The 20,050-nt window shown below is 39.9% G+C and overlaps 1 protein-coding gene across 2 annotated transcripts in view; it reads right to left on the minus strand.

Annotated features, from left to right (window-relative positions):
* LOC127655364 (anosmin-1) overlaps positions 1-20,050 on the minus strand; it is an 86,653-nt gene that overhangs the window by 29,228 nt on the left and 37,375 nt on the right. For both annotated transcript variants that reach the window (XM_052143138.1, XM_052143139.1), the window contains exons 3-6: positions 12,121-12,183; positions 9,912-10,134; positions 702-886; positions 273-402 (exon numbers count right to left, since the gene is read on the minus strand). In XM_052143138.1, coding sequence (XP_051999098.1) covers positions 273-402; positions 702-886; positions 9,912-10,134; positions 12,121-12,183 — 601 coding nt within the window. The remainder of the gene's footprint in view (positions 1-272; positions 403-701; positions 887-9,911; positions 10,135-12,120; positions 12,184-20,050) is intronic.

Genomic DNA, 20,050 nt, shown 5'->3' on the forward strand with positions numbered 1-20,050 from the left:
CACATTAATTGTCCCTTTAAAGCTTTTAGAAAGAAATGTTAGTGTAATAAAGACCTAAATCAGGCCTAAATGTCCTTCAACTGACAGAGGAAGCACATGAGCAGGCGTGAGTGGACGGCGAGCACTTCTGTTGTAAAACTCTTGGCTAAAATGGGCCATTAGAGCCGAAACCATAAAAAGAAGTCTTTGGTCAGGGGCTCCACCTGTTTGAACAGTAAATCATGGAGGATCTGAGGTGTCGAGAGAAAAGCAGCCCACCAGTGAAGACCCACCTCTAGAAGACCGGAAGTGTTTGCTGGGGGGAGTGAATCCACGCGTGCCGTGAATGTTGACCGCCGCCACACGGAACTGGTACCACCTGCCTGGCCTGATGTCCGTCAACAGGATGCGCTCTTCAGAGATCTGAGGGTCACAACAGTTAAACGGTCATGCCCAGAGGTTATGGGTTCAGGCACATTTGGCACTGAACAGGAGCTTGGCATTTCATCTATTTTAAAAACTTGAAAGATTTGTCCATCTATTTATTTGCATAGTAATTAAGTGTGTGTGTGGGGGGGGGGGGGTTAATACACTGATGCATCTTCTTTCTCAAACCAAAAAACTAAAATAAAAATAATTTACTCATTTAAATTAGTTAAACAGTCAAGTCTTCGCTCCGTTCATTTAACAGGTCCTGTAAACACCCAGTTTGGCACTCTGACCTGTGTGACATCGTGCCACTGGGTGGCGTCGTCTTCACTGGGGTGGATGCCGAAGTTCCATCGCCGCTGAAGCACATACAGCACGGGCTCCACTGATATGTTAAATCTAGATGACCAGCGGATCTCCAGCTGTCCTGAAGCCTGCTCCAAAAACAACAACTCTTTCCTCGGTTTTAATGGAGCTCCTGTGATCGACAAACAGACACACGGACACATAAGTATTTCATTGTTTTAAGCATTTAATTAATTACAAATATTCAGAGCCTCTTAGCGGACAGGGTGGAAATGTACAATCTGAATTAGTCTTGTGTTCCCTTGCAATGGCTTTATCCATGACTTACACAAATGAACCATTGGTTTTACGACAGTAACTATAGTTCATCTATGCTATTAGTAGTAAACCACAGTTATAATGCAGGAAAACCAAAACTATCATAATAAAAATGTATTGTGAAATAAAGGAAAACTTATTAGGAAGGAACAGAAAACGTATTGCTAAGGAACAGAAATGTATTGCTAAGGAACAGAAATGTATTGCTAAGGAACAGAAAACGTATTGCCAAGGAACAGAAAACGTATTGCTAAGGAACAGAAATGTATTGCTAAGGAACAGAAAACGTATTGCCAAGGAACAGAAAACGTATTGCTAAGGAACAGAAATGTATTGCTAAGGAACAGAAAACGTATTGCTAAGGATCAGAAATGTATTGCTAAGGAACAGAAAACGTATTGCTAAGGAACAGAAAACTTTTTGTGAAGGAAAGGAAAACTTGTTGGGAAAGAACAATGCTTATATCAAAGGAAAAGGAAACTTACTGCTAAGGAACACAAAACTTATTGTGAAGGAACAAAATATTTTGTAAAGGAAATGAAAACTTATTGCAAGAGTTAAAACTCATTGCAATGGAACATAAAACTTATTTTGACGGAAAGGGAAAATTATTTGGAAGAAACAGAAAACTTATTACAAAGGAACAGAAAATTATTACAAAGGAACAGAAATTTTATTGTGAAGAAAGGAAAATGTATTGAGTAGAAACATAAAACTTATTGCCGAGGAACACAAAACTTACTGTGAAGGAATACATTTTTTGCAAAGGAACAGAAAATGTATTGCTAAGGAACACAAAACGTATTGCTAAGGAACACAAAACTTATTGTGATGGAACAAAACTTTTTGCGAAGGAAAGGAAAATGTATTGCAAGGGTACAAAACATATTGCGAAGGAGCACAAAACTTATTGTAAAGGAACAGAAAACTTATTATGAAGGAATAGAAAATGTATTGCTAAGTAACACAGAACTTATTTTAAAGGAACAAAAAAACTTATTATGAAGGAACAGAAAACGTATTGGGTAGAAACACAAAACTTCTTGTGAAGAACAAACTTTTTGCGAAGGAAAGGAAAACGTTCTGCAAGGGAAAAAAACTTATTGTGTAGGAACAGAAAACTTATTATGAAGGAAAGGAAAACAAGGGAACAAAATGTATTGCGAAGGAACACAAAACTCATTGCAATGGAACAAGGAAAGGAAAAATTATTAGGAAGAAACAGAAAACTTATTACAAAGAAACAGAAAAGATAATGTGAAGGAAAGGAAAACGTATTGCAAAGGAACAAATCTTACTGTGAAGGAAAGGAAAACTTATTGGGAAAGAAACATAATACTTATTATGAAGGAACAGGAAACTTATCGTGAAGAAAGAAATGTTTGCAAAGGAACAAAACATATTCCGAAGAAACAGAATTATCAAGGAACAAAAAACTTTTTGCTAAGAAACATAAATATTTAGCAAGAGAACAGAACTTTTTATGAGGGAATGCAAAATTACTGCAAAGGAATACAAAAGTACTTCACCAAATTAATCCCTCCACTCTGGACAACTGCATAAAACCTCTCTGCCTCCATATGGTAGAGACTTCCATTTAACCCTCAAAGCCACAATAAATTCATCCATATGTAATAAATTAAAGATTTATTAAGTACAAAGCTTTGGGAAAATGTTCCACTCTCGTTACAGCTGTGATGGAGCGCCGTTGATTGAGTAGCAGGCATGAAGAACTTCATGAAGCTCAAAGGACTCTAAATGTCTTCCATACATCTCCATAAATCAGCTGAGCTTTGATGAACTTGCGGAGTGGCTGCACTTTGCAGTAAAGTGCCTCTGTCATTGAGGGATCCATTTAGAGACATTAATTTTCATCAGAGAACATAATAAAGTGCTGATGTGTCCTAACCAGGTGCATGAGGTAAGATTCCAGCATCAAGTAAAGGCTAGGTCACACTTCGTTTTTTACACAGTTTCCATGTACTGTACTGATGATGAACTTTGCTTCGCGTGCACGAGACATCCCGCATGACTGACAGCATCTGCTATAGTAACTAAAGGGCCGTTCAGACCGAATGCGTACTGACGCTAAAAGAAGCTAGACGACAAAAGCTAGCAACGAATTGAATTTTTTCATTGGCGTGATAAAAATGATACTTTAACATTTCTACCAGTTGACATATCGATTGAACATGTTAATTGGCCACCCCTATTTTAAGTAAAGCTTAATTTGTCTAATATTTAAATATATTACACATCTCTCTGGAATACTCAATTCTGATTGGTCAATGTCTGATATTTCTCAGTACTAGAGGTAGACCGATATGTCATATTTACCGATTAATCGGTGCCGATAGTTGCCGTTTGGAACAATCGGTTAGCAGTAAAATTCTACGTTGATAGTTACCGATAGTTTTTTCATCATTTTGTAAATTCAAAATAAGAGTCCCCTGTGTGTGTTTCAGGCCTGTTTAAACTGAAAAGTCCCAGGTTATGGGTCAAATCTTGTTTTTTTGTTTTTGTTTGGTTGAACAAAAAAGTGCTTCTGGTATTTTATTTATTTCTGACTCTTTTTCATTTCCCGCCATAGTAAAGGAAAAAAAGTAACATTTTATAAATCGACTTTTGAAAACTATCGGCTGATTAATCGGTTATCGGCCTTTTCCACCAATATAGTTATCGGTATTGTCGAAATCCACTATCGGCTGACCTCTAATAGATACTGAAACTTACCACATCCACATATTGACAACAAATAAAAGGTAAACCCTTTTACGCTTGTACAATTTTAGAGGTACTCAAATCTTTGGTAGCCTTTGTGAGGGCACCGCCGCTGGTGAAAGCGTTGAATACTCGGACACAGTCCCAAAGCGGGACAAGTTTTCAGAGAAAGATCTTTTTGATGGCAAACTTATTCATAAATGAACTCCAGATGGGACTGGGACTCATTTGCACTCTTTGAATGGCTGAATTTCATTTTCATCAAAGCATAAGTAAAACACACAATAGATGATACAAACTTAACTTCAGGCTGGTTTGTAGGATGTGTTTAAAAAGAACAATTTGTATTAATTGTGGAAGAATATCGCAACTCAAGTGTAAGAGTTTAGAGTGTTAAAGGCCACATGCAAAGGGAGTCATTCCTCTAGAAGTGGAAGATGTTGTTCCACTCAACAGAAAACAGCTGTACTCCATTGCGTTGTGGTTTCACAGCTACAGAATGTGCGTTACGCCTGTTCCAATCCAAGCAGACCCACAACACTCTTACGGTCCCACGGCATTCCTGCTGCAACCACAACGTTCTGCTGCATCTTCACTGCTGGAATTCATAAACCCACTCCGATCAGGATCTTCTGAAGATCACCATCTTCACATAATCACACGTGCCCCCTTGATGTTCCAAAGTCCACAGGTGCATGCCATCTCTTCCATACACAACTCAATGGCTCTGCTCCAAAACGTACAGAAGTGAACTGTCTTCTTAAGCCAAGTAAGATTTTTTGTCCTTTATGATTTTTGCTTGTCTGATCTGAGATTGCCGGACACAAAACCCAAATATGACCATTTGCTTTGCTCTTATTGGTTCTTTCTTTGCATTCGCACAAACTCAAGATTAATCATGAAGGAAATGAATTGACCTTCTTTAAGAGTGTCACATAATGCTATTAAAGGCTGACAACTTTGCTCAACACCAAATTTTGTGGGTGTCAAAATCGTGCCAAAGAAATCCTACAATGTGCACCAAATTAGACAGCAGGCACCATAGATGCGCTCCATATGTGAAAGCTGGTCTAATTATGACTACCTCTTACAACATGTCCACACTAATCTGCTTTTCAGTTTCCTAATGTCATCCGTTTCCAAAGTAAGCGGCGCTAGAGAGCGTTTTCGAAATCTGGAGGAAAACATCGCTCTAGAGATTCCCCCAATTTGGAACGCCCAATTCCCAATGCGCTCTAGGTCCTCTTGATGGCGTAGTGACTCGCCTCAATCCGGGTGGAGGAGGACGAATCTCAGTTGCCTCTGCATCGGAGACCATCAATCTGCACATCTTATCACGTGGCTTGTTGAGCGCGTTGCCATGGAGACGTAGCGCGTGTGGAGGCTTCACGCTATTCTCTGTGGCATCCACGCACAACTCACCACACACCCCACCGAGAGCGAGAACCACATTATAGCAACCACAAGGAGGTTACCCCATGTGACTCTACCCTCCCTAGCAACGGGCCAATTTGGTTGCTAAGGAGACCTGACTGGAGTCACTCAGCACATCCTGGATTCAAACTCACGACTCCAGGTGTGATAGTCAGTGTCAATACTCACTGAGATACCCAGACCCCCATAAATACATTTTCAAATAAAAAAGATCAGTGTGGATGTTGCTTAAAGCCGATCGCACATCAGACAAGCGACAAGCTGCGTCTTAGGACAACTCACATGTATTGCACCCAGAACGTGTCGGTGAGGTGACCGAAAGAGCTCCAAAAGAGAAAACTAAATCACAGACAATAGTTGCATACAAAGGTTTTTGCTGTTCTCCAAGAATGAACAAAGTGATGTTGATGAGTTTGCAGGTCAGTGAATATAAAACATTTAAATGAAAAACTATGCAACTGCGCAAACTGTGTCATTTTTGAGGCAATTTCTCTATAAGTAACCTAGGCTTCATTCAAGTTGTTGAACCACAAAAATAGAATAACAAAAAAAATAACAAATTAATTGCATCTGGTATTTAGGCTCAACAATGAGTTTAATTTACATAGAAAGGAGCCCCCCCCCCCCCCAGCAACCGTGACTCTACCCTCCCTAGCAACCGTGACAATTTGGTTACCCCATGTGACTCTACCCTCCCTAGCAACCGCGACAATTTGGTTACCCCATGTGACTCTACCCTCCCTAGCAACCGGGACAATTTGATTACCACATGTGACACTACCCTCCCTAACAACCAGCCCAATTTGGTTACCTCATGTGACTCTACCCTCCCTAGCAACCGGCCCAATTTGGTTGCTAAGGAGACCTGACTGGAGTCACTCAGCACGCCCTGGATTCAAACTCGCAACTCCAGGTGTGATAGTCAGCGTCAATACTCACTGAGATACACAGAACCCTTATGCCCCCCCACCCCCCCCCCCCCACACCTTTTCTAAAGAAATGTAACCTTTACCTTCTTTTAGGTAAATTCCAAGACAGATTGCATGGCAATCCCAGAATGTACTGCGAGAAGTTTAGTAAAAATAATATGTAAATTATATGTACTAAATATTTCGTATTTCATTATTCAAATAAAGATTATGTAGAACATTGGTGAAATTAATGGTAACTATATAATCACAGCAGACATTAGCGGGGATAACATCTTCTTTTAAAGAACAGAAATAGACATCTGATCTTGTGTAACCGCTCTTACATTGTTGACATGAAACAAGATTTCTCTGTATTTCTTAAGCAGATGAATATGCGTCGCCAGAAGCGGTCTTTGAAGTGTGAGAAAATGAGAGGCGTTATGTCGCAAATCTTCTCAGTTTCATGTGTAATGAAAAGACCCCACAGGGCGTCGGGGACAAACCCTCAGCAGCAGTCTCTTCATCTTTCAGCAATGTTGAAGACAATAGGAGACATGCTTTGTCCCGGGATCAGGGATACATGTGAGGATACAACTGCCCACCTGTAAGAACATCTGAGAGCGATTGAGACCACGAGCGACCGACAATGCTCAATTTCGCCTGCTAAGCGTTTCCAGCATTGTGGATCGTCATCATCTCAATGCAATGCCACAGATAGAAACAATTACACCCTTGACACACTGATCATATAATAATAACTTTTCTCATGTACGACGGTGATTGGGCTTGGATTTCAATGAAAGGCTTTATGACTTTTTACAAATGAGGGAATCTGACATCAATCAACATTCTGAAAGAAGAATCGTGAAACTTCCTTCATTTGACGGGCGAAATTTAGAGAGGCTTAGAGACAATTCGGAGGTTTCGGCTTCTTTCAGAAGTATGGAGAACTTTATGGGTTTGAGAAGACCAACAGCACGTTTAACAGGTTTATCATTTGGAGTCTTGGATTTACATAAGAACAATCACAATAGAGTGAAACTTCATGTTAAAGAGCTTGTTATTCGACTTATATACTCGGATATCCCAAACTTGTAAAACACACATTTGAGAACACCAGCAATGGACCAGCACAAACCAACCTGGACCAGCACAGGAATATATACTATGTTGTGTCGATGTAGTGACACTAGGGGTCGCTCTTGGGAGCCTCAAACACCTCTGATCTTTAAGAAAAGGCCAATGGGAATTGGCGAGTGGAATTTGCATGCCACTCCCCTGGACGTACGTCCAGGGGAGTGGCATGCAAATTCCACTTGGTAAATAAAGCGGTAGTACAGCATTATGGCAAGAGGGACACAGCGTCTTGTTCCCTCCATCAGGGAACGGAGGTTACAACAGTAACTAAGACGTTCCCTATCTATCACTCACTCGATGTTGTGTTGATGTAGTGACACTAGGGGTCCCTATACAAAATGCCACAACCAGCTGAACTATGTTTCGTGGACTGACTATGCAGGTGGAGGCAAGCCGCTGCGTGCCTAATAGCAGGTGCATCCGGTCTGCACGTAGCCACCCCCAACGCCCCAAAACCGACACCCCAGAGGACGAAAGACGCATCTATAATGTGAACAGGCCACGCCAGCCGTGACATTTTCTCTCTTTTTTTTTCTCTCCCCACAAAGTGAACATTTTCAACTGGGGCTATATGTATTCACGTCTGGGAAGGTGTTCTTTCCAAGAGGAAAATATACCATGGAGACCACATCCTGCCCAAAAGGAGAGACGTGGATTTACCCTCAGGGTAACTGTTCCATGGAAAATAGGTCACAAAGGGTTACCACAGGTAACCAGCACATGTGGCGACCTACCCCTGTAAAGACAAAGATCCCCCATTTAGCCATAACAGACTGTATGGGCAAGTGCTGTTAGTGAGCACCTATGAAGGCCGGAACGGTACACAAGGGGTGGGTGGCCAGCACCACGCCCGACCGCCTTTGTCACACCGCACCAGGTACTCATTTTAGGCTGAGACCAAGGGGAGGCCCAGGACCGGTTCAGATAATCATCACTGGTGTTGGCCATGAGCGGGAATCGAACTCGGGTCACCAGGTTTGTAGCGCAGCACGCTAACCGCTACACTACCGCTCCGCATACTAGCACATGCACTGGGTTACGGATGGTGATCTGTGGGGCTGAGGAGGAAGAACATCCAGGGTTCACCGTCTCGTGAACTCGCATGGGGGAAAAAAAGTGCACGTCTTCCCCCCAGGGAGCGTAAAGGCGCTGTGTGCAAGCGGTATACCCGGCCAGCTGCCCCACACTTACCTGCTCATACCTGTCAACACAGGGGAGGAAACCAGCTCAACCTGGAGATTATAAAATCTTGCAAAGGTATTGGGTGTTGCCCAGCACGCTACTCTACAGATGTCTGTTAGAGATGCGCTGTTGGCTACTACCCAGGAGGATGCCACACTCGTCCTGGGCTTGGTATGCCAAAGTGATGGCATGGACAATCCAGTGGTCCAATCCAGATGCGCAAAGCAAGCACCGGACACAGCAACAACAAGGCTGGGTCTGCCTCCTCCTGCGACAGCACTTGCAGGCTCACCACCTGATCCCTAACAGGGGTCATGGGAACCTTGGGCACATAGCCCGGTCAGGGTCTCAAGACCACGTGAGAGTACTACAGACCGAACTCCAGCCAGGTGTCACTGACAGAGAAGCCTGCAGGCCCCCAACCCTCTTGATGGATGTGAGGGCAGCAAGGAGGGCAGTCATCAACTTCAGAGCCTTTAGCTCAACTGAATCTAGGGGCTCAAACGGGGCTCTCCACAGGCCTAGCAGGACCACAGAGAGATCCCATGAGGGAATGATTCACGGTCTAGGAGGATTCAACCTCCTAGTGCTTCTAAGGAATGATCAGGTAACGCTTCCCCAAGGACTTACCATCCACAGCTAAACGACTTCAGGCAGTTCAGCACTGACTGCACGCGCTCGTCCGAGAGGCATGCTATCATAGAGATTGAGTCTAACTCCTGAGAAAATAGATGCTCTGAACCAGGGAGAGCTTGCTCTGAAGCCCTGAAACCTGAAGCCCAAACCGGCTGAAGTGCCTGAGCAACAGGTCCCTGTGTGCACACAATAGGTCTTGAGAGTGAGCTAGAATCAGCCAGTCGTTGAGATAATTGAGGATGCGAATGCCCACTTCCCTTAGCGGGGCAAAGGCTGCCTCTGCGACTTTTGTAAATACATGAGGCGACAGGGACAGACCGACAGGGACCACTTTTTAACCTTAGCGGTATTAAAAGCACTTTACTCTGTATCTCATTCACCAATTCACACACATGCATTCACACACCAATGATGGCAGAGCTGCCATGTGAGGCGCTAGCCTGCCATTGGGAGCAACTTGGGGTTCAATGCTTACCCAAGGCACTTCGGCATGTGAAGTGTATGGGCCGGGAATCGAACCACAAACCCTGCAATTAGTGGACAACCCGCTCTATCACCGTATGGATGCATTACAGAAATTATATTTTTTGGGCAAATGTGTTTAATTAAATCACAATGCACAAAATATGAAATGGTCCTAAAAACAGGCCTCACTTTCTTTCTCCCAAAAAATTATAAAAATTTTTTTTTTGATTTTGGGGTGAAATATGACCTGGACGTGTATTGTGTAATTCACTCAAGATAGTCTATTCAGCAGGACACTGACCTGATTTCTAAGTCACCAACCTGTATTTGAAAATGTGGCAATTCTCTTGATTATAATTAGCAGCTCCGGTAGTGCTGAGCAAGAGTTTGTACCTTTATAGAGGTTCTTTGGGTTCTGACAGGTGTGTCCACAGCCGTTGGAGCAGCACTTCTTCAGAGCAGAACATTCTGCATCCGCATCACAGCTCTCAACGCAGGCCGCTGCGAAACCGCTCGCTCGCTCTGACGCTGGACAGTCCCCTTGTTTCATCGTCTCAACAGACCGAAGAAACTCACAACTCGTCAGACATTCATAGTGCTTCTTTGGAAAGAGATTCTAAAACCAGAAACAACAAAAATGCAGCTAGATAAGTAAAGTTTGTGAAGACAAACTATGATGTTGGCATGCAAAAGTCTGATGGTTTTATAGTTTAATAGTTTAAAAAGCTTGACGTTAGAAGGTTCTATGGGCCCAAAATTCTGACCGACTGAAACAATGTCAGATAAGTTAGATCGATAGACTGATATCAGCATAAAGGTCTTGAGTTTTTTTTTTATATATGTGAATGGTTTGAGAGTTGGAGTTTGTATTCACCAATATTTTGTGGCCTGTTTGAAGCTTTGAACATTCTGTCAATGCAAGTTTATAGGATTTGGGGGATTTTTTTATCAGCTATTATGGGAAAACCGTGAGTCCGATCAGTTAGAAAAGTTAGGGCAACCCAAATCAGAACGGTCTTTTTTTTGTTGTTGTCCTAAAACATGTAATTCTGGTTCTGTTCACTCTACCTCACGTCTCATTTTATTCCACTAGATGGCAGAAAGCACTAGAATTTTTTTTCTCTCTATTACATTCAATCACAATATACAGATCTGAACTGTAGGTGGCACTGTAACACATTTTACCCCTCACAGATGTGCTCGTCCATAGACATTCAGTCTAATGTTATCTTCAAGCAACACCCTCATTATTTCATTGAATATCTCGGCCTCTGAGTGGACTACAAGCTCAATCTAAGTGTCATTAGAAAGCTGAGATCCTCCCCTTTTCGATGATATATACAACTGTATCATCAATAGTTGACAGAATATTTTTCTGATGATTTGTTTAGCATGATTTTCCTTCTGGATGGCATATTTTGTTCTGGACATCTAAGATATAATAATAGATTATTCAGCACAAGCAAAATCATAGACAAGTAAACAATGGCTAAGTTTATAGAGAACGTTTTTTAGCTATTTGGAGCTGAAAGCAGTGCATGGAGCATAAAAGAGACGTTTGTATTTGATGACTTAAAAAATCATATTTCACTTTGTGATTGTTATGTAACTCTTTTGAACTGTGGTATGAGAGCAAAATTACCTCTACAGTCACATTCCTGAGAATGAGAGCTTTCATTTGATATACGACTTTTTTTTTCCATTTATGTCCTATGGGAAGGACTTTTATTTTAATATACATATTTATACCCCATTACCTCTAGGGGGCGCTAATTTTCAATGCAAATGATTTGAGGCCTTATTTTGTTATTTTAAGTAACATAAATGCAGAAGTGCTGGTTATTTCTGTAAAGTTCAGATTCTAAGCTTTCAAATGATACCTCATATGCCCGACTTATGCATACGGAGACTTAAAAGTTTTAAGCGTAAAGTTTTTTTGTGATATAGCGCCACCCTTTGTACCTGCCGGTGGGTCAGTAGAGTTTACAATGTTTCGTTATTTTACAGGCTTTGACAGTTTTGTGTGGTTAGAGGTTCACATTATTCTTCACAAATAATTTTGTCTCATTTTCTGGTATAAATATCAAAAACAATTATCCGTAAAACAAGAAAAAAAAGACAAAGCAAAATGGCTAAAGGATATAAAGTCTTGTTTTTCAGATAAATATAATCAAATTTGGCGGGTTTATGATTATAACAAGAAAAAACTATTTGCCACTTATAGTTTGTTTTCTTTTTACCCCATTGGCTAAAAGTATTTTCTTGTTATAAGCATAAATGTTACTACTTCTAACTAGAATTATTTGAAAACAAGACAAAATATTCTCAAGTAAATGTATCTTGTTTTAAGGATATTTAGATATTTTTTTACAAGAAAACGAGACAAAAATACTTAGTAAGAAAATGATTTTTTGCCATGTTAGCGTTGGACGGTGTCTTGTTTACTCAGCAGCTTGTGACTAATTTTAACGGTGGATTGCGTTTGAAGAAAAGACACATTAAGAAGAGATAATTGCGCTTTACTTCCTGAACAGTCACTCAAAATTTCCCTGAGTGAATTTTCCAACTCTTTAAAAGCTATTGGGAGACGCTGGTGACGTACCTCACACAAGTCCTGACACTGGTTATCCTTCAGGTCCCATGATGCCCTGCAAGGTTCCAGACACTAAAAGAAGACCAGAGAAGAGAGACGGTGTCAGATCATTACAGCTTAGAAACAGTCAACACCAATTCATAAATAAGAATAATTAGAGCAGTGGTTCTTAAAGTGAGCTGCAGCTTTAGAATGGGACAAAAGATGCGTGTTGTGCCACTACACGGCTACTCGTTGGAAAACGTAGCTCATTACTGGAAAATATATACTGCTGTAATAAATAGCTGAGTTACAGACACACAACAGAAATATAGCTGCAAGTAGCAATTGCAGGGCCAAACACAAGAACGACATGTAAGGAAGTATCACTGGCCATCACTGATTATGACTTTATGAAAAGAAGAATAAAAAACAGGTAGAAGTGCTTAAGTTAATAAAATGAATTATACATTTTGACCAATAGGTGGCGCTGTCACCAAAATTCTATGGCGAGTTCAGGGTGTGGTCACTATGACACACACAAAGATTCATGAAAATACGGCAAAGCGTTGCAGAGATACAGCCTCAGATGCTTTTGGGTGACTTGCCATCAAATTCACTGGAGCGATTTTCGAGAACCGTTTTGTCTAACGAAAACCTTTTGATAACAAAAGGTGAGTGTCCCTAGATGATACACGAGACATTTGGTGCGAATCGGACACATGCTCTATGAGGAGTCGAAAAAGTAGGTTTTCAATTCATTTCAAAATGCTGGACGGGAAGTATTATACGTACCCTCAGGGCATAGTGCTGATGATGCTTACCAAGTTTCGTAATGGTACGCCAATGCGTTTATAAAATACAGCATTTGATACAAAATTCTAAATGGGCAACTCTCAAAATGGCAGACATAGTCGAATTAGGTATCATTCGAATCGATATGCCCCAATGAATCTAAAGAGACCAGTCTCATGACATTAGCCCAAACTATTCACAAGTTACAAGGAAAAATAGCAAATCTCCAGAACACTAGATGGCACTGTGCTGAAAATGTGCAGGTACCCTCAAGTCATTACGGCTCAGACACATTCCAAGTTTTGTTTCAATACGCCGAAGCGTTGCGAAGATACAGCCTCACGTCCATTTTGGCGCACTCGCCTTCGAATTCGTTGATGCGTTATTCAAGAACAGTTTGGTCAATCCAAAATATTTTAGCAACATTTTGTCTTCAGTACCCCTAGATGATACATGCCAAATTTAGTGCAAATCGGACTTACGGTCTAAGAGGAGTTAGAAAAAGTATGTATCGGTAAATTCTAAATGGCGGAAAATCTAGTTGAAACCATGGAATGCATTAAACTCGGCATGAGCCAATCATTAAAAAATAGTTTTGACTCTAGGCCTTATGGGTCAAACGTTATGAACATAAACATAAGTGCAAATTTGACCAGTTGGTGGCGCTACAGGCTTTGAGTTAGAGACCCCAAATTTGGGTCAGTAACATTTAAAGGTGTCCTCTATCAATGTGCCAAATTTCACAACATTTTACCATTTGTTTCTATGGGCTGCCATAGACTCCCAGATGGAGTTAGAAGAAGGAAGAAGAAAAAGAAGAAAAATAACAGATACAATAGGGGCTTCTGCACCTTCTGTGCTTGCCCCCTACTGATGTAGTTACATTACTACTACTACTACGTCACTACTTTTAGTTACTCCCCAACTTTGTTGGGACTACAGTTAATTATACGGTTTAGTCACTATACACAAACTTGACCACAGAACACCGCAAAAGATCGCAATCAAGACTTCCAGAGAGCTGTTTAATAATGCAAATAAAGCCATCCTTGAGCTCACTTTAAATGTTGCAGATCAACACAAGCGCATTCAGAAAGGGTTCATTTGGTTTCACGGTTTGAATTCCATCCACTCCACACAGAGGGATCAGGACGTTGACACTCTCTGTCTTCACTCAAACGTCTGGACCTGATCGACTCTGGCACCAGCGTGCATGTTTGTTCTTTGTACCAAATCCAGAGCGAAACTGTGAACGCTCCATGAATGATACACCACTGAGAACGTGGCAGAGATTCACTCTTCCACAACACACACAACTGATTTACTTCAGGCTTATTCTGGGCACAAAAAAAATGACGAGCATTTCACACAGAAACATCTGCAGACAAACATTAAAGGAATAGTTCACCCAAATATAGGGGATAGGTCCCAAACCTGTATGGCTTTCAATGTTTCATTGAACACTAGAAGTTTTTAAGAATGTTCAAACCACTGTTTTCAAACAATGAACAATTTATTTTTTACTGTCAAGCTCCAAAAAGGACAAAAAAGTATCTTTAAAGTAGTTCAGAAAATATAAATGGAACAAAGTATCACATACCATTACTTAGAGTCTGTGATTATCTTTCAAACGAGTCCACACACAAGATAATCAGATGTATAGATCATTAGATAATCCACATGAAGCACAATGTTACATATGACCACCAGGAGATGGCGCCAAATACACGACACAGACTCAATGATGACTCAAATGACACAGAATGAAACTCATTCTGTGAAATCTCATGACTAAAATCATGTCTGCATGCTATGCAAACCTTTAGTCATTGTTGTGTTTGCATGTGTAATTAGTTCTTATGTACAATTATTATCTTTTATTTGTTTGGACATGTTTTTGGACACTATGATCAATTATATTTGTAATGTTGGAACTTTTGATTGTTTTGTCGTAATCAACACAAATGTTTCTCAGATACAGTCGACATGATTGAGAACAAAACAAAAGCAGGTTTTTCTGAGCCGCCTTATATATAATGTTAAATAAAAAGTAAAAACCTAAAAATAAAAAGTGATTTTTCAGCAGTTTCTTAGGTCGAGAGTCGATGTATCATAATCTACATCATAAAACAAATTGAAAAGATTTCTTTACAATGATACAAACACTTGACCCTTCTTGTTTTTTGTTTTTTGTTATAATCCTTTAATTTTAGGTAGGTCAGTGAAACATGACATCTTTAAAAACACCTTCAGAGTATAATAGTTCATTTTCATGATGTATTCATCCATATTTTTAACCTCGCTTTAATGCATATTTTGTAATATTGATTAGACAATCAAAAGGGCATGCAAAGAAAAATGCAACTATATGGAAATGTTCCCCAACAGCATTGTACATTGAATCTCCCGACTTCTAATACTAGACTTTATTCATCATTAAATCTCATCTGGTGATGTATATATTAATATAAAACCTTAATCTGGCGAATATTAAGGCTAAAAAAAAGCTTAACTTGTTAAATATTTAAATATAAAGCCATGTAACAGAGCCAAGTCGCCACGATTTCAAAATAAAAGTCCCGGGGGGGGGGGGGGGTCTTGTTTATTGTTAAGTCCAACGTTATACTCCAAATCTTCATTTTTATTTTGGTTGAACAACAAACTGCATCTGGGATTTATTCATTTTTGGACTCTTGTAGCCTCAATGTCTGCGTGAGTAAGGAAAGACGACTTTTTAATAACTATCAGACAATTAATCGGTTATCGGTATCTGCAAAATCTGATATCGGTCGATCTCTTGTGGCACGTTTCACTTGCGGATTTTTTAAGCTTGACGGTCGTGGTCACTGTGAACTGTTGTCGTATGTATGTTGTGTTCAACGAAAACAATGACATTATATTTGGGTGAATTATACCTTTAAATTGCAATGAAAGATAATCAATAATAAAGGCAAGTCAGAAAATTAATTACAAATACGTCATTCTTTACTGGGATCCACTGTGCAAATGTTGCTTTAGTGTGGGAAATCATTCCTCAGATACACTTGTGAAAGCGTCACTGGTGCGGTTTATGCTAAAAATGGCCGTGAAGAGACGACCATCAGCAAACCACGACACGGCTGCTTCTGTACCGCTGCTGGGCGAGACCCAAACCACACGACTCGCGCCAACCCAAAGACTCTCAGACCTTTTCAACTTCAATTCTGCTCATATATGAGCGCAGACTGTTGTGTGCCACATTTACTGTTAAGAGCTTCACACAACAGTATCCTAATGGAGAATAGTGCCTAACCAGAATAAAAGCCAATAGGAGTTTTTCCACCGCAACAACTTTTCCTCATTTCTGAAACTACTTTAAGGTTCACGTTGATTTTCCAGCAAAAGAACTAGTGCAACATGGAACAAAAACCTCCAAATAATACTGGACCGTCTTCTCAAGTTGACAATAAACACTGACAATGAGGTTGTTATTCACTGATATGATGGCATAATCGTTATCCTTCGTTAACACTGGAACGGTGTTGAGAAATCATTCTCTAGACTCCGAGTCGTCTTTCAAACATATTACACATAACCTGATATTGCTGAGTGAGCGGAGCTGTTTATGAGCTTTTAATTAGCTCATTAGGCAGCGCTATCATTGGCAAGGAAACATTTATTTGCTGTTAAACGAAGTTTGAGGATGCAGTGTGTATTTCAAGACTCAAACTCCCTGAAATCAAGCATCATTGCATGCCAGCTCGTAACCGTGCCAGCTCGTAACCGTGCCAGCTCATAACGGTTTTGTTGTTTTGGCTTCACCGCACTCGTGCATACCAAACCACGGCACAGTGAGTAACGCTCGAATTTACTCCGATTAAGGTCTCAGAAATAGAAATAAACCCGTGTGCATTCAACATCATCTATGGCTGGCACTATTCTTGTATTACAGGGAATTTAAGGGGCGTTCACACAAATACTTGTACTGTTTTTCTATATAATTAAACGCCAGATTGAAGTCTTTGATCTTTTCTGTTTTAAGCATCATATGCGAGAACGTCAGGTTTTTCTAATCGAACTTCACCTTCTAAAAACTCCTCTAACGACACCTGCGGTCTCTTTTATTTGTCGTGATGCGTCCATATTTAAATGCAAAAACATGCGTTTGGTCTGAATGGCCCCTTTTCTGCCTGCCGCTGTATATAGTATAGCCTCAAGTCTGGCAATGCTAAAATAACACTATAGGTACATATTAACCTTTCGAAGCTGGTGTTCCCAGCATGCACTGGGCTTGAATAATTAAAGGAATTATGTCACGTGATGCGTCGACTGCTGCCAGGAAGCAACTTTTTAAGTTAATAAAGTATTAATTATATATTTATTTTTCATACAAACCTATCGGTTCGCTTCAGAAGACTTTAATTGATCGACTGGAGTCATGTGGATTACTTTTATGCTGCCTAAATATGACTGTTGTACCATTAAATAGCGAGCAGCCTGATCGCACACGTTTACATGCATTGTGTGGCCAAACAGAGCTTAAATGTGCTTATAAAAATCTTCACTTTGCTTCTGCTGAAGAAGGAAAGTCAGCAGAACCGAAGTGAAGAAAGAAGTGAGTTTAACCTCACTTGAAGCGAATAATACTGAACCAAGGGCATACAAAGAAAAATGTGACTATATGGAATAGGGCTGCAACAAATGATTATTTTGATAATCGATTAATCTAACGATTATTAGAAAGATTATTCGGGCGATTATTGCAGCGATTAATCATCAGCTCTTGTGCCCCGAGTCAAAAGGTTGTATTAAATGTGCTTACTAACAATAAAGATGACAAAATCATCTTTTAATAATATCTCTAAATGACATTCACTGAATTAAAGGGGAAAATTCACTGCAAAAAAATCCTCAAAAAAAGAATATATACAATTACTTGAGAAGCAACATATAAGACATTTAGACTTGCTTTAAGATAATGTATCTTTTTTCTTTCTTTGATTCTCTCCCCTTTTCTCCCCAATTTGGAACTCCCAGTCCTCGTGGTGGCGTAGTGTCCCGCCTCAATCCGGGTGATGGAGGACGATTCTCAGTTGCCTCCGCGTCGGAGACCGTCAATCTGCGCATCTTATCACATGACTTGTTGAGCACATTACCATGGAGAGGACGAGGGCGTGCTGAGTGACTCCAAGTCTCCTAAGCAACCAAATTGGCCCGGTTGCTAGGGAGGGTAGAGTCACATGGGGTAACCTCCTCGTGGTGGTGATTAGTGGTTCTCTCAATGGGGCGTGTGGTGAGTTGTGTGTGGATCGTGGAGAGTAGCATGAGCCTCCACATGCTGTGAGTCTCCGCGGTGTCATGCACAACGAGTCACGTGATCAGATGCGCCGATTGACGGTCTCAGAAGCGGACGCAACTGAGACTCTTGAAATGTTAAGTATTAAAGTGATGAAACTTGTTGCAGAGGGTTTTCTGGGCTGACTAATATTCATTAAAACCCACAGCACTAAAAATATCAATGTTAGCAGTGGACTTTATTAATCCACCAGTCAGTTGTTGCTCTGGCACATCACTAGTAAAGGTCAGAAATCACCACAAATCTATCACCCAGCCCAACCAGTAACTCCATTCAATCCAGTAATGTGTAAACAACTCAAGCATTCAGTGCCAGAGCTTTACAAGAAACGAAAACGTTTGCTTGTTTTTCTTTGATTTGTTTGTCCTCTGTTGCTATGTTGCCTTTATGTTGGATGCATTGTGCATGGCTTAAGCAGAAACAGATTTATTTGATAAAAATACTACTGAAAATGATTCACATTTAACGGCAAGACAAATGTGGAAAAAATAAATACGACAGAGGCGACAGCGGAGGTAATAGAAACGTGTGGAAAATGCTGCTTTCTGGGTTAATGACGCGTGAGACACTTCAACATACTGCCAGAGGCGTTAAACTACAAAACTAGAGCCAAAATAATTGAAGAGGGAACTGAACTCTTTCAAATGAATGATATGAAACTCTATAGACACCAGGTGTGCTTACTCAATAGGGTGTGTTTGCGGGTAAGGGTTAGGCTTCACTATTCCCGACTGTTGCTCACTCAGAAAAGCTCCATGTTCAGAAGAGTCACATCTCTCAGTATATAGTATACTGTATGCACTAAAACCTGGTAATGTAACCTATGAACAACGCATCTGGTTAAGTCACTTCAGGTAAACATTTGATGTTCTTTGAGCAAATTTGTTGAATAAAGGATCCGTGATGATGCCTCATTGATTATTTTCCGTTTTTTTAGGGCTGTCAATCGATTAACATTTTTAATCAAATTAATTACATGGTGTCCCGATTAATTAATCGTGATTAATCGAATTTAAATCGCTAATATACAAATATTTTCTGAGAAAGCCCCTCATATAACAATAATTCAATATATAATGATTATACATATTTATATCAATATATAATTATACATAGTTATCTTTAAATATTTAACAATTATATATATATATATATATATATATATATATATATATATATATATATATATATATATATATATATAAATAAAAATATATTCAGATAATTAAAATGCTTTACATTCTTGTAGCAGAAGAGTTCATCATTGATAAAACAATATAAAAGCAGCTTTAGAATACAATGTATTGATTATTATCATATTATTGATCATAAGTCAATCATTGACACACAGTTCACGGTAATCCATTACACAAGTGAATTTGTCAATCAGAGATTTATTATGAGGGCTTGTTTAAGGACCGTCAATGTACACCTGCGTCAGACATTGTGTAGCGTCTCGGGTGTGTTGCGTCATAAACATACAATATTATGTCACTGTGTCGAGTTAAATATAGTTTAATACTCAATCTTTAAACACATCTTGAGATCCCTTAGATCGCATTTGCGCTCCTTCGAGTGTTTTGAACGCAAGAACGTAACACATGTTTATGTTGTTCTGCTGAAGTGTTTCTTCACTGTATAAACTGTGTGTTGCTCATACAGCTGAAGTTTCACTTACTGCCCTCTGGAGTAAACAGGTGGTACTACAAGCATTTCTCAGGAATCTTCCTTATTACAATCCGTGGGCATTGCCATTAATTGCGTTAATTTTATGTATCTTTTAATTCTATTCTAATTATTAATTAAAATTAAAATTATTCAAAAAATGAT

The sequence above is a fragment of the Xyrauchen texanus genome, chromosome 14 (genome assembly GCF_025860055.1).
Source record: "Xyrauchen texanus isolate HMW12.3.18 chromosome 14, RBS_HiC_50CHRs, whole genome shotgun sequence".
NCBI classification, from domain to species: domain Eukaryota; kingdom Metazoa; phylum Chordata; class Actinopteri; order Cypriniformes; family Catostomidae; genus Xyrauchen; species Xyrauchen texanus.